The sequence below is a fragment of the Hippocampus zosterae genome, chromosome 6 (genome assembly GCF_025434085.1).
Source record: "Hippocampus zosterae strain Florida chromosome 6, ASM2543408v3, whole genome shotgun sequence".
Taxonomy (NCBI): domain Eukaryota; kingdom Metazoa; phylum Chordata; class Actinopteri; order Syngnathiformes; family Syngnathidae; genus Hippocampus; species Hippocampus zosterae.
Window position 1 is genome coordinate 4585199 of NC_067456.1, and position 14155 is coordinate 4599353.

Sequence of the window (14155 nt, forward strand, 5' to 3'; positions counted from 1 at the left end):
TACTACACGTGGTCATTTTTTTTTCTGGCTAAAAACGCCTTACATGGTCGTTTTTTTTCGGCTAAAAACGGTTTACTGCACAAGGTCTTTTTTTTCGGCTAAAAACGCCTTACTACACATGGTCTTTTTTTTCGGCTAAAAACGCCTTACTATACATGGTCGTTATTTTCGGCTAAAAATGCCTTACTACACGTGGTCATTTTTTTTTCTGGCTAAAAACGCCTTACATGGTCGTTTTTTTTCGGCTAAAAACGGTTTACTGCACAAGGTCTTTTTTTTCGGCTAAAAACGCCTTACTACACGGTCTTTTTTTTCGGCTAAAAACGCCTTACTATACATGGTCGTTATTTTCGGCTAAAAATGCCTTACTACACGTGGTCATTTTTTTTTCTGGCTAAAAACGCCTCACATGGTCGTTTTTTTTCCGGTTAAAAACGCCTTACTATACATGGTCACGCGTCCCTACAGAATTAATTGGTGTAAAAAGAAAAACTTAACAGTTTAATACAAAGTTAAGTACACTTGCACATTCTATAAAGATAAATGTGACTTGGGTAAATAATTCAGTGCTTCGGATGTATTAAAAAAAAAAGTTATACCACGTGAATGGTCTTTTTAGAACAAAATGTTTATTCAAATCAAATAAGGAAGAACTAGACAAAAGATGAAATCATTCAGAACATCGCATATTCATAGAATATCCATACATCGTCACGATTAATGGAGGAAAACACAAACAAACAAAAAAAACGGAGAAGAAATTCAACGAGTGATATTGCACTTTGTTTCTAAAATGTTTCAGACGTCATCTCCCCGATGCGGTTGTCCTCGAACATTTCAATTCCTGCATTTTTTTCTTCTTTTTTTTCTTTAATCAGCTTAATCTTACTTTTGGACTTACTCACGCCAGCAGATTCGTGCGGAATTGACCGGCGTGGAGCAAATATGTCAGCTTATTCGTCATTGTGAAACGTAAGAGCGTCAAACAAATACAACAGAAGGGAAAAAAAAAAAGAGAGAAGGCAATTTACATCATCCTCGAGGGGCGGGGGCGCTGATCAACAGCCTGGGAGACCGCGTGGGTTGTCCGTTTGTTAAACTACACTAATGCCCTCGGTTACGTGGGGGAAAAAAAGAATTATGAGACCTCTCTGATGCTGTCTTGCTTCTAAAAAGGACATGCGTTTCCCTTTTTGTCCTTTTGAATGGAATTTCAAAACATGCAAAGAAATGAAAAGGGAACAAGCATCAATGGGAAGCAAAACAAAAAACAAAATTAACCTTAAGAAAAGGGGAAAAAAAAACAAATTCTTTTCTGTGTCAAGGCCACAAAGATAAGATCACTTGAATGATCTGCAGCTTGTCACTTGTCGTCAGAAGCGTTCTCGTTGTCGGCTGGATACCCACACATACACACACGCATCACATCATGTAAACTAATCTTTCAAGATTAAATAATGCATCCACATCCTACACAACACTGCTTTAGCTGAAACGTGATTCGTACCTTTTTTTTCTTCTTCTAACCAGACCTTCACCACGTAATGCTTTTTTTTTTTTGTAATTATCATTTAAATAAAAAAAAAAAGTGCTGCGCATCCTATTTCCTGACAAACCCACGATTAGCGCAGCTGGCCTATGGCGTTGAATGAGTGAGAAAACCAATGTAGTACTCATGTCAACCTACAACTACTTGTTCTGACCAGACTGCGCAATTAAGGTTTGCTTCTTCGAACTAGAAGCGGCGTCAGTGCTTGTCTTCTTTCTCTTTTTTTTTTTTTTTTTTTAATAAAGCATTCTGGTTTCACTGGTCTGATCAAATGAGCTAGCGCAGCAAGGACAAAAGGGAATGCGTCTACAAAAGCTGCCGAGCTCATCTTGCATGTCGTTTGTCTAAATAGGTTTGGTAGCACGAAACGAACGGAACTCTTCAATATTCTCAACAGTGCAATTAAACTAATTTTTCTTTTTCTTCCGCTATGTTTTGACACATGAAACAGTGCCTTTTGGGCAGTAAGAGAAACGGGGGGGGGGGGGGCGCAGCAGGCATACATGAAGGAGAAAAGTCTCCCTTTAGTTTAGTAGCAAAAATCGAGGCCTGCAAATCCCCCGCTCCAAACTCCCTCCGCAAACACGCACGCGCACACACGCTAATAATTCTATGATCGGAACAAAAGAGAGGAAAGCCACACTGGATCCAAGCAGAAGAGGCAACGTCTTCAAAATAGCTTCTCGGTAGACAAAAGTGTGCTGCGGTTGTTTTTTTTTGTGGGTGTTTCATTAAAAAAAAAAAAAAAAAGTTCAGTTGTCATAAGTCACTCCGGAATTGTCAAAGAAAAACAATCTTAAAGAGGTTGAAAGGAAAACGAAAAATCAGTGCATTGTTCTTGTCTTTTTCAGCTCTGCTTCTCCCGCAGTCTGGAAAAGCGAGCGGTTCGCCCGCAGCCACTCGAGTCAAGTCGCGAAACCAAAGATGTGCAAAAACAAAAATCCCCAAAATGAGGCGGGACTTGAGGACTTTTTGCTCTGGTGGCGGAGGAAGCCTCTCGTCGAGGGTGAGCGAGGCGGGGGGCGGGGTGGGGCTTTTTCTCATGCAGTCTGGACGGGACTGGCGAAGAAGCCTCGTGTCCTTATGTGCCACACCTTCAGACTCTTCCTCGCTACTGAGGGCTCGCCATACAGATTTAGGTGCTTGGGGGGGGGGGGGGGGGCAGGGGGGGGAGTAGTCTGTACACAGCCCACCCTCAGCAAGCGAGCGAGACCTCAAAACAGCGACCCTTCCTTTTTGTGTCGCTGATAGAACACACTTGTCCAATCCCAGCTCAAGTCTTTGTTGGTGGGTCGGATCCTTCGGATTTCCTCTCTTGTCGTCAAAAAGACGCCATTCGAGGAGAAGAATGAACAACGTGGAGCCTCGTAGCGTGCGTTTTTTCTTTGGGTTCCCCGAGTCAGCCAAGGGAATTTTTTCGGACGACACCTCAGCGCGATGGGCAGGCGTCGGGCCTGCGCACTTCTGGACGGTCGACGTGGTCGGGGTTCGGATCCACCTGGGGAGGCGGGGAAAAATATCAATTGATTATTATTGACAGGAGACCGACTTGATGTCTCCGTAATTCATCGTGGCCGGGGGGGGGGGGGGGGCATTTGTAACCGTGCTTGTCAAACTTTTTACAACCAGTGTTATAATCGGTTCTGATTTTTCATGACCATTTGTTTTTAACTCAACTTTTTTTTCCCAGTTAGTATTTCTAACTAGCTTGTTTGTTTTTAATTCAAAAAAATGTTCCGTTTTGATTTGTTTAAAACAAAAAAAAAAGAAAGTATATGCACAAATAAATGATCACGTTTTCGCTCCGACGCCAGATTAACATCCGTGCCCCCTCTTGGTGACTCCGCATCATATTTCTGCTTTTTCTGTTTCATTTACTTTGAACAATGACATGTTTAGCTGCAATAACTTTTTCTTTAGGGCGGCCCGGTAGTCCAGTAGTTAGCACGTCGGCTTCACAGTGCAGAGGTACCGGGTTCGATTCCAGCTCCGGCCTCCCTGTGTGGAGTTTGCATGTTCTCCCCGGGCCTGCGTGGGTTTTCTCCGGGTGCTCCGGTTTCCTCCCACATTCCAAAAACATGCGTGGCAGGCTGATTGAACACTTTAAATTGTCCCTAGGTGTGAGTGTGAGTGCAAATGGTTGTTCGTCTCTGTGTGCCCTGCGATTGGCTGGCAACCGATTCAGGGTGTCCCCCGCCTACTGCCCGAAGACAGCTGGGATAGGCTCCAGCACCCCCCGCGGCCCTAGTGAGGATCAAGCGGCTCGGAAGATGAATGAACTTTTTCTTTAAACATTACTTGACACATGCCCCTGTCTGGCTTTGAGGGAAAGTTCCCTACCGCATGACCCGGTTGTACGAGTCATATTTAAGCTTTTAATTGTATGCGTTGTGTATCGATTTGAGCGAAGGCCGCTATGTGAGGAAGTCAAGTGGGGGTATCCTTACCTCCGAGTAGAGAGGGGGCGGCTGGAAACGGAACTCGTGGATGTAGGCAAACAGCGGTCCATCCATACCCTCGCGAGCCGCTGGCACATCCAGACTGCTCTGCCGCTGCTCTTCCGTCACAATTTGTGCATAACTTGGAGGGGCTACGGAAGAAGAGATGCGCATTAGCGTTCCGAGAAGTTTTTTTTCCCCCCCAAAGGAGCACAACCCAAAAAAAACTAAACGAAAAAATCCGGCCCTACCTTCAGGCCTCTCGGGCAGACCCATCCCCAGCCAGCTCATGCTGCACTGGCTGCTCACGCTGGATGTACGTGAGCCAAAGGGATGCAAGGGGATGGTTCCGATGACTAGCGGCAGGTTCAGGGAAAGATTTATTGCCCCCGGTATGTCCACGTACACCTAAGCATGGACACGAGGAGACCGCATGAGACGACCGAAAGGCTGCAAGTTCCTCGAGTTGACCCCGTTATGTGGGTCAATGTGTTCATGCGAGATGCTTCAAGTGGCTACGAGGAAGATCCTCGTGGCTGTTTACACGGTAAAGAGGTCATCGGCGCCCTCGAGGCAGGTGTTGCTGCAGATACGCCGGGATAATGCTCTTAGCGGCATGCGGGGTCAACACCCGGTGCAGGGTCAGGGCCCCGGGATGGAAATGAAGGGCTGAGAACATTCATGCGCGCTCACCATGAGCGAGTATTCCACTCTGATGATGCTGCAGTCCAGGATGGAGGGCGACACGGGCGGGATCTTGAGCATTTTGCCGCTCCAGGTCTCCGTCTTGCCCGAGGATAAGGACTCGCCCCTCAGGTTGGCCACCAGCTGCTTGACTTCCTTCATCTTCCCTTTGGCATAGAAAGTCTGCGTCTGGTAGATGGCCGCCTTGGGCACCACCATGCGGGACGAGCAGTTCTCGATCTCGGCAAAGATCTGGATCGATTCTCCTGCGGCGTGGGAGAAGAAGTCAAGTTGATGAAGTCATTTTGAGGTTGAGAGAATGAATGAGTCGAGAACGTATCCGCAGGATGCTTACCTGGGGTGTAGCCCTTCCGCTCAATTTTGGCACTTAGGGAAATTGGACCTGAGGTGCAGAACCAACAGCAAAGTGTCTTGTCCTTTGTGCCGGCCTGTGGTGACTGGAGAGAGAGAGAAAAAAAAGATGCAGACTAACATGCATTTTGCTGGAATATAGAAGAGCAGAACCCAGGCGACCACAAGGAGAACATCTAAATTGCAAAGTCTCGATTAGGGTAAAATGCTGCTTATTTTACATATAATGGGCTATTAAAAAATTTTTTTTTTTTTTAAATTGATTGTCAGAATGGCGGCCCGTTAGTCCAGTGGTTAGCACGTCGGCTTCACAGTGCAGAGGTACCGGGTTCGATTCCAGCTCCGGCCTCCCTGTGTGGAGTTTGCATGTTCTCCCGGGGTCTGCGTGGGTTTTCTCCGGGTGCTCCGGTTTCCTCCCACATTCCAAAAACATGCATGGTAGGCTGATTGAACACTCTAAATTGTCCCTAGGTGTGAGTGTGAGTGCGAATGGTTGTTCGTCTCTGTGTGCCCTGCGATTGGCTGGCAACCGATTCAGGGTGTCCCCCGCCTACTGCCCGAAGACGGCTGGGATAGGCTCCAGCACCCCCCGCGACCCTAGTGAGGATCAAGCGGCTCGGAAGATGAATGAATGATTGTCAGAATATTGTGGTCACAGAATTAATGAAGGCTGACATTTGACCAAAGCAGTATTACATTTGGATTCCTTCAAAGTGAAGGTACCGCAAAGTGAATTCCATTCCAAATTCCGAGGTTATACAACAGCGCCGGGGCGGTAACCACAAATGACGGTCTTGGAATTGCGTAAGATGACCGGCTGTAAAAGTTTCCGAGGTTGTGACACGCCAAAATGAAAATTTGGGTTTCGGATGAGTCATTGTTGTAATGTCACACTTCCTCCTTACCAGCAGTAAGGGAGTGTTGATGTCGATGTGCTCAAAGACGGTGAATTCCTTCTTGGTCTTGATGGGGAGCAGCCAAGGCCTGTGAAGCTCTGCCTTCACCCAATAGCGCACGCTGCCATGCTTCCCTTCGAAAGAGGTAGCCAAAGGTCTGCAAAAGATATGCGAGTTATATTAACCCACGAGAAGCTTTATAAATGAGGTCGGGGGGGGTGGGGGGTGAAAACACTCACGTCTGTGGAAGCTCCAGGTTGAATGCATACTCGTGTCTTCCTGAATGGATAGTGGTGAGTCCTTCCTCAGAATTGTCATCGTCTGAAAAACAAGGCGGACGCTATTCCAAACACATGTATACCATACCTTGGATACATTTGCTCTACGAGGGCATCTGAAAGTCATACCACAGAAAAAGTAAAAGGGGAAAAAAAAAACAACAGAGGGTGGGGGGGAGAGACAAAAGAGAACAAAATGGATTTTTACTCATGATATTTGCCTGTAAACAAGTTATGCATTGCAGGAGTGCAAGCGCATTTGACCCGGCCCGCCATGCAAATACTCAGGAAAAAAAAATAAAAAATAGATTTAGACAAATTAAAAGCCATACCAATGATAGTAACATTCAATGCTGTTTTTGTTTGCCCCCTCACCTCCCCCCATAAGTGGTCTTGAGGACTTTACATCAAGACTAAAATGGAACAAGTTATTCTTCAGAGCAGACAATAAAAGTTGGGAGCAGAATCTCAAGGCCCCCCCCCCCCCCAAAAAAAAAAATGTAAACGAAAAACAGCGCAGCCTGCTTAGCAACAAGCACACCATAATGTGCAGCTTCCGGGGCTCCAGCAGTGAAAGAAATACTGTACATGTTTGCCATTGACGCCATAAGCATGTCAAAAGCTGCTTCTGCCAGCTCAGCACTCCCTCCCCTCCTGCAAGCAGCAGACGTGTGGTAAACAAGTGCAGAGCTGTCAGTCAAAGGCAGCAGCAGGAGGAGACCGGCCTAAACCGGCGCGAGCAGCTCCTCCACACACACACACACACTACTCCACCCCCACTACCCTGCACGCTGACATACACACAGGCATTCATTACACATTCACTGTGCGACACTGCAGCCTGCACAGCTCGTCAGGCTTTTTATCCTCCACTGTGGAGGGTGAAAGCCCCGTGCGACTACATAGTCCATTTTAGTAAAATTCACCATTAGGTCTATTTCCATTTGCTGCTAATTACCACTTAATGAACTCTAAACAGACGATTCGTTTCACTTCCATTGGGAAATCGTTAACGTTCGCTGGTGAATACAAATCAGTTCATTTTAGGAATGTTCATAAGGACTGTAAGAGGGATCAGAGCAAACCGATTGGATGCTTAATTATGGGCTACCATACCATGACATCATTATTTGGTCACATCATGATTTCCTTCTTTTTTTTAATGTTTAAATCTGCATTGCTCAATGTTTTTCTTCCTTCGTTGAATTTATAAATGTGCATCACTCAATGCATTGGATGGCATCATATGGGAATGTAACTTGTTTCAATTATAATTTCTCGACTGCAAAGAGTTTAATTCTGCATGCTTTTGTAACAATGTAACACTATTCTGGCATGACTGCATAATAATACTGTAATTGTGAATGATTAGTCATCCACTGTAACTTCAGTTGCAAACATCTCAGCTCGCACGTTTGCCCCTTTCATTTTCGCGGTAGCTAATATTTCAATTGTATCCATCCACTCATTATCCGAACTGTTTATTCTCACGGGGGTCCTCATTTAAGCAAAATACAATAATTGGTTGATTTTAATTTGAAGTGACCCAAATATATTATGTGCAATTGTAATTCATAAAGAATTACACATAATTAACATTTGATAATTGCATACCGACAATAAAAAAACTTGCTTCCCCGTCACAATCTGCAAAGGTGACGTAATTGAGCCACACATGAGCACCTCAGCCAATCGCAGAGAGGCAAGGGCGGGGCCAGGGCTGAAAACCCGCCCACTCCCAATCCAGTTTTCTGAACAGGATTGAACCGCTTTGAACAATGGGTGGAAACTTCATAGAAGCCACAAAGAAACCTATTTTACAGCATGAATGTGAGCTAAATTTCACCAACGAAGCCGTAGAAACATTCATTCATGCTCTAACCCTCTCAACCCCTTTCGAAAACGCCTGTTATTGCCATTTTCTGCCTCAAAATGAAGTGAAAAATACAAGTGGGCATCGGCTGTCATTCATTGTGACAAATCATCTCAATCGGGTAACCAGGTACGCTGCTGTCATTCGAACTCCAAAACGGAGCTCAATGATTAAATCCCCTCAAACTTAAGTAAGGTGCAATTTTGATGTTTATGAACGCAACCTGCAACATCCCCCTCCAATATCCCCTCAAAAAAAAAACTTAAGGACACATGTAAAAAACAGTCTTACCTCTCTCGTGTCCAATTAGAACGTCTTTATGGTTGAGATATTCCACTTCCTCCGTGTAGTTCTGCGTGTAGGCGGTGTTGGAGCCGGCGTTCCGCGACTCGGTCCAGCGAACTTTGGCGAAACCTTTGGCGTGGATCTTGAGAGACTTGACGCGGATCTCGCCGGTCACCTCGACGATCACCCTCCCTGAGACGCAGTCCCCGCTGGAGAACACTGCCACGTTACTGTCATTGAGACAGTCGTAGCTCACCGTGAAGCTCTTTACCTTCCCGAGCACCATGGTTGGAAGCTTAAAAAAGTGGGCTACACACACACCTAGAAATGTTTAAGAAAAGGTGTGTCTGGTGGAGGGGGAATGAGTATTTTTAAAAAAAGTGTTGGTGCCTCCCTGCGAGAAGCAGTAGGCACGATCAGTGGTGTCGATGTGTGCGGTTCATTGAGATGCGTGAAGGCTGAATAACAGCAACGGATGCTGTTATCGTCCGCCTCTCAGCCGCTTGGTCTCCGGTTAAAGACAAGGCAGCCTGGCAGCTCCGCACACTTTAAGCGAAGGGAGATGTGAAAAACAAGCCCGTGCGCATGCGCGGGCATCACTCACTGCCCCCTCCTCCCGCCTTGTGCAAAGGAGGAGAAGGCCAGATGACAAGTTTGCTCAAACAACTGAAAGATGCCATCAATACAATACATGCTGATTTATATAGCGCTTTAGATATTGTTCTGGCACGAAATATATTCACCGCGCATCTTAATATTAAAAACAAATGCAAACCCTCGTCCCCTTTGCTAAATCGAGCATTATCCCTATCCTACATATTCCTGTGTTGATCAGCTTCCAACAATGTGTGGGCATATGGTTTGGCTGCACAGTGCGCGTGTGTGCGCGCACACATTCATACATCATAATCCACACATATGGTCCACAACACTCCCAAATCACGTAGAGCACACAGCATCTTGCACCGATGATTCAGTAGAAAATGCTTGAGGTGTTGGAAGAAATAGGTCATGAGCATCTGGAAAAAATAGACTATCTCCACGCGATGTTTTTGCAACAAAATATAAAAAGGATCCATTCACAAATGGGGGCAGGGATACCATTGTGTTAGAAAAGAAAAACAACTCCAAAAATTCAAAACGCCATCTGCAGCCCACTGGTGTTACTGCAATGTGATGCAACGCTACCTGTTGAGCACGTTCAGTAGAAAAAAAAATAGTTGTTCTGTAGTACTGACTTAAAACTGGTCAATGCTTCCATCTAGCGGTTTTAAGGTGTCATTGCACGTACAAAGACCAGGGGGGCTTGCCTAATTTCCGTCGTAGTTCCCTTCTTACGGTGACAATTCAAGTCTGAATATACGCCAACGCAAATATTTTTTTCTTCAAAACAATTGTCGTCCTCAATTATTAAACAATGACATGAAAACCAGCACGCATCTCGGTAATGGAAACGGGTGTCGTAAAAACGGAGGAGCCATAATAGTTAAGACTCAATTTGCTACTGTTATTATTTTTTTTCTAAACCATTTAGTGTCTGGTATGTTTACATATTTTATCGTGTCTATTTTATAGTTTTTCCCCTCAGGTTGTTTAAGTACACAAATGCCCTTATTTTGTTAACTTAACCCGGATGTTGTTAATGCCCAAGTATCAGCGATCGGCATAGTATTGGAATTTGTTGTACTTTGTCTTGACACATTTCCACCTGCTTCATAGCAACATTGTTTGAATATTGTGTCATGAATCTAAGATTCCCTTTGGTGTGTCTATTTCAAATATATGCAGCAAGTTTGTGTCATGATGGATCAAGACCCAACATCGTGGTGGTGATGACTGATGCATTTGTGAGTACAGTAGACATGTGAACACATTTTATGTATTTTATATGAGACTTGTGAAAAATATACTGCATACTAGTGCAGTATCCGTGTAGTTTGCACTAATGAAAGCTGCACCAATTGGGAGCTGTTTGTTTCTATTTGTCCCCTTTAACGATAAATATTCTTATATTATTTGAAGCATGTTTGTGCAATGCTGGGCAGTACTACAGTACACAGCTGCAAACTACAAACAATAAACACGTTGAATGAAAACCTCTTTCAGAGTCAAAATACAATATTTGTTTGTTATTTTTTTTAACAGTGCTTGTAGTGAATCTTATTGTTTGTGCAGGATGGGCGCTTGACATTTGACCCTGGCAGCAAAGTTTTGCAGCTTCCATATATCAACTACCTCAGAGAATTGGGGAGCACCTTTATTAATGCTTACACCAACTCTCCAATATGCTGCCCCTCCCGTGCAGGCAAGTCATCAGTAAATACTGTACAGGATCCCAATGGATGTTCATCATGATCCATTTGTGAAATTTAACTAGCTCGATATGGCTGAAACATAACATACGTTGCATTTGCAGCCATGTGGAGCGGTCAGTTTATTCACCTCACGCAGGCTTGGAACAATTACAAGTGCCTTGACGCAAATGCGACCACATGGATGGATCTGCTGGAGAAGAACGGTTACCTTACAAAGAAGCTCGGCAAGCTGGACTACACGTCAGGGGGACATTCACTCAGGTAACTGTCAGGGACTGGGGCGAATTACACTGTATGTGAAATTTGTAAGGGTTGGCTTTTTAATGACGAACCATAGCGTTATGGACATCAGTGACACCTCAAACTTTACAAAGGTTATAATTCTGATTGACATTATAAATCAACATTGTGTTGATTATTGTGGTTTGCAGTGTTGTGCGGCTGCATATTACGGATGTAGCGAAGCGCAGTCTGATCATGATGCATTGTCAATCTACACTTTTTTTTTTAAACACAAGAAGTCCTGGAACATTTCGGACACACCTCGCACCCATGCCCTTGTTTACATTTTACATGGTGGTGTTCATATTATTACAGTAATCGTGTTGAAGCCTGGACACGGGACGTTCACTTCCTGCTACGCCAAGAGGGTCGGCCTGTCACTCAACTGGTTGGAAACATGTCAACAGTTAGAGTCAATACTGTGGACTGGAAAAAAACGGATTTGGCCACCGAGTGGATCCATCAGAAAGCTGCATCCTCGCGCCGTCCTTTCGCCTTTTACCTCGGTCTCAATCTACCTCACACCTACAAGACTGATTCCCTGGGGCCCACTGCCGGAGGATCCACATTTCGCTCGTCTCCTTACTGGCTGAAAAAGGCACGATTTGTCTTTCCTGTTCTGAACTGCTTTCCCGCCGCTAAATTACTCAATTATGTACGCAGGTGAATTCTGAGCTCATCTCCGTTCCCACGTGGCTCCCCTTGACTGCCATGCACCCTGTTGACTACTACTCCACCTTTACCAAAAACTGCAGCGGGGATTTCACAAAGGAGGAAGTGAAGAGAATCCGGGCCTTCTACTATGCCATGTGTGCTGAAGCAGATGCAATGTTGGGTTGGTTGACAGTCTATTTTTTATGAAGGATTATGTCCATTTCCAACAGCTGAAAAATAGTTGGACAATGCCACTAAAAATAATTCAAAAGCAATGCAAGACTGTATGAGACGACAAAATGGTAATCGAGAGTCATTATGATTCGCACAAAATGAAATGTGATACGCTCCAGCTCACCTGTTTCCCTAAAGAGGATAACCAGCGCAGTAAATTGATGGATGCTAAGGCCTAAACTTTCTCTTCACAGGACAGATTATTTCCGCGCTAAGAGACACGGGTTTACTCAACAACACTGTCGTGATCTTCACGGCCGACCATGGGGAGCTGGCTATGGAGCACCGTCAGTTCTACAAGATGTCCATGTTTGAGGGGAGCTCTCACGTTCCCTTGCTCATCATGGGGCCTGGGATAACGTCAGGCCTGCAGGTCACCCAGCTCGTGTCACTGGTTGATCTCTACCCTACTTTGCTGGGTGAGGAAAATGATAGAAAGCGTGAAAGGATAATTCTGTCATTTGGTCTAGACCAGGCATGTCCAAAGTCCGGCCCGCGGGCCAAATCCGGCCCGCGGTCGAATTTCATCCGGCCCTCGGCCCCTGTCATAAAATCAGTGCCGTCTGGCCCGCAGGTTGGGCGCAACGGAACACGTGTTGCATTGACTGAGGTCTCGTAGACTGGTGAGTGATGTTTCATAGAGTACTGCTTCCCTCTAGTGGCTAAATGAGTAATAGCATTCACTAAATGAGTAACAGCATTTAGACACTAGAGGGCATCACTCACGAGTTAACAAGACATCACTCCGTGTTTATATTGACTGATATGTCATATTTCAAATGATCCTTGCAGTTGTGGATATGTGTATTGCTTGTTCATTTCCCTGTTGTTCGAGTCAAAGGTTTTGTGACTATTGAAAAGTCATGGTGATACATTTTATGTTTCAAATCAATCAATTTGCACTCAGGAGACTTCTGTTTAAGAAAAAGTCAAGTGAATATACCTGTTTCAAATGAACCAAAAGAAATTCTTAAGATTGTTGAAATTAAAATAAAAATGGAAATGTGAAACAGACTGGCTTACTAAAATTTGTTGAACAATATTGTTGTTCAATGTAAAGAATGTCAGCCAAGGTCGGCCCCCGACATTTTACCACATAAAATCTGGCCCCCTTGGCAAAACGTTTGGACACCCCTGGTCTAGACACTCAAAAGTGGTATTTGCACATTTTTATGCCAATATTCATTTCTCTTACATTGCAGATATTGCAGAAATCTCAGGATTAGGGAACCTCAGTGGCCACTCATTGGTTCCGCTTATATCCAAGTACAGCATGTTTCCCAAGGGGGAACATCCGGACTGGGTTCTGAGCGAATATCATGGATGCAATGTAAATGCCTCAACCTACATGCTGAGAAGTGGCAAGTGGAAATACATCACCTATGCTGATGGTTTGAGTGTGCCGCCTCAACTTTTTGGTAAGCATGTAACTCTTTCTATCTCTTTCAATAGTGACATCCGAAATCAGTCATAGGCTCATTTGTTATTGTTGTTGTTGTTCTACCGCAGACCTAACATTGGACAAGGAAGAACTTCACAACGTGGCCTTGAAATTCCCTGATGTGAAGGCGCAGCTAGACAAACGGTTACGTAGCATTGTAAACTATCCGGCCGTTTCTACAACTGTCCATGGCTACAATAAAAAAGAATTTGCTGCCTGGCGCCAACGTGTAGGTAGCAACTACAGTCAGGTCATAGGTAATCTCAGGTGGCATGTTGATTGGCTAAAAGATGTCATAACCAATGAAAGACTTATTGACAGGTGGCTGGACAGTTCCTTATGATACTGCTGAATGCTTTTTAGTCATGTCCGAAAATATTGTTCTAATCTCTTCAGTGTGAGTGTTATGAATGCTGCTCTGATTTTAAAATTGAATTTGCTGGATTGTTAAAATACATTACAAATATTCTTTCACATTTGTATGCTCAGACCTTACTAATGAGGTTATTCTTGGATGTTTGATGTGAAAAATGTTGTATCACAGATATTTATTTGTATTCATTTGGTACCTGTTTTTTGTTTTTGTCTTCTTTTATTATTTTTGAATCATAATTATTTTTTTTTGTCGGTTTCTGTACTTGGATTGGGTCAACAATGCGTTCCCTCTGAGATTAATGATTTATTGCTTTCTGATTTTTATAATAAAGCAAAACAAATCTATAAGAATATCGTACACTTCAGCCAATATATCTGACAAAAGTCCTTAATTTTTATAATTTGTGTAAGTGTAAAAGTTGTGTCTTTGGTTAGATACCGACCATTATTTGTTGTAGTTTTAATTGTTTTTAATATTT

General features: G+C 44.2%; 2 protein-coding genes across 2 annotated transcripts; one reads left to right on the plus strand and one right to left on the minus strand.

The window, feature by feature from the left end:
- Positions 1-609: 609 nt before the first annotated feature.
- arrdc3a (arrestin domain containing 3a) lies at positions 610-8920 on the minus strand. The gene is made up of 8 exons (XM_052067463.1): positions 8382-8920; positions 6179-6260; positions 5949-6096; positions 5027-5129; positions 4681-4937; positions 4239-4395; positions 3997-4139; positions 610-3047 (listed from the first exon to the last, which is right to left on the minus strand). The coding sequence occupies exons 1-8, from the start codon at positions 8659-8661 to the stop codon at positions 2979-2981; spliced, it is 1239 nt and encodes a 412-aa protein (XP_051923423.1). The 5' UTR covers positions 8662-8920; the 3' UTR covers positions 610-2978.
- Positions 8921-9992: 1072 nt separating this feature from the next.
- arsk (arylsulfatase family, member K) lies at positions 9993-14029 on the plus strand. The gene is made up of 8 exons (XM_052067498.1): positions 9993-10222; positions 10551-10680; positions 10792-10951; positions 11288-11570; positions 11636-11807; positions 12055-12279; positions 13063-13278; positions 13370-14029. Exons 1-8 carry the CDS (start codon positions 10118-10120, stop codon positions 13642-13644), a joined length of 1566 nt encoding a protein of 521 aa, XP_051923458.1. The 5' UTR covers positions 9993-10117; the 3' UTR covers positions 13645-14029.
- The last annotated feature ends 126 nt before the right edge of the window (positions 14030-14155 follow it).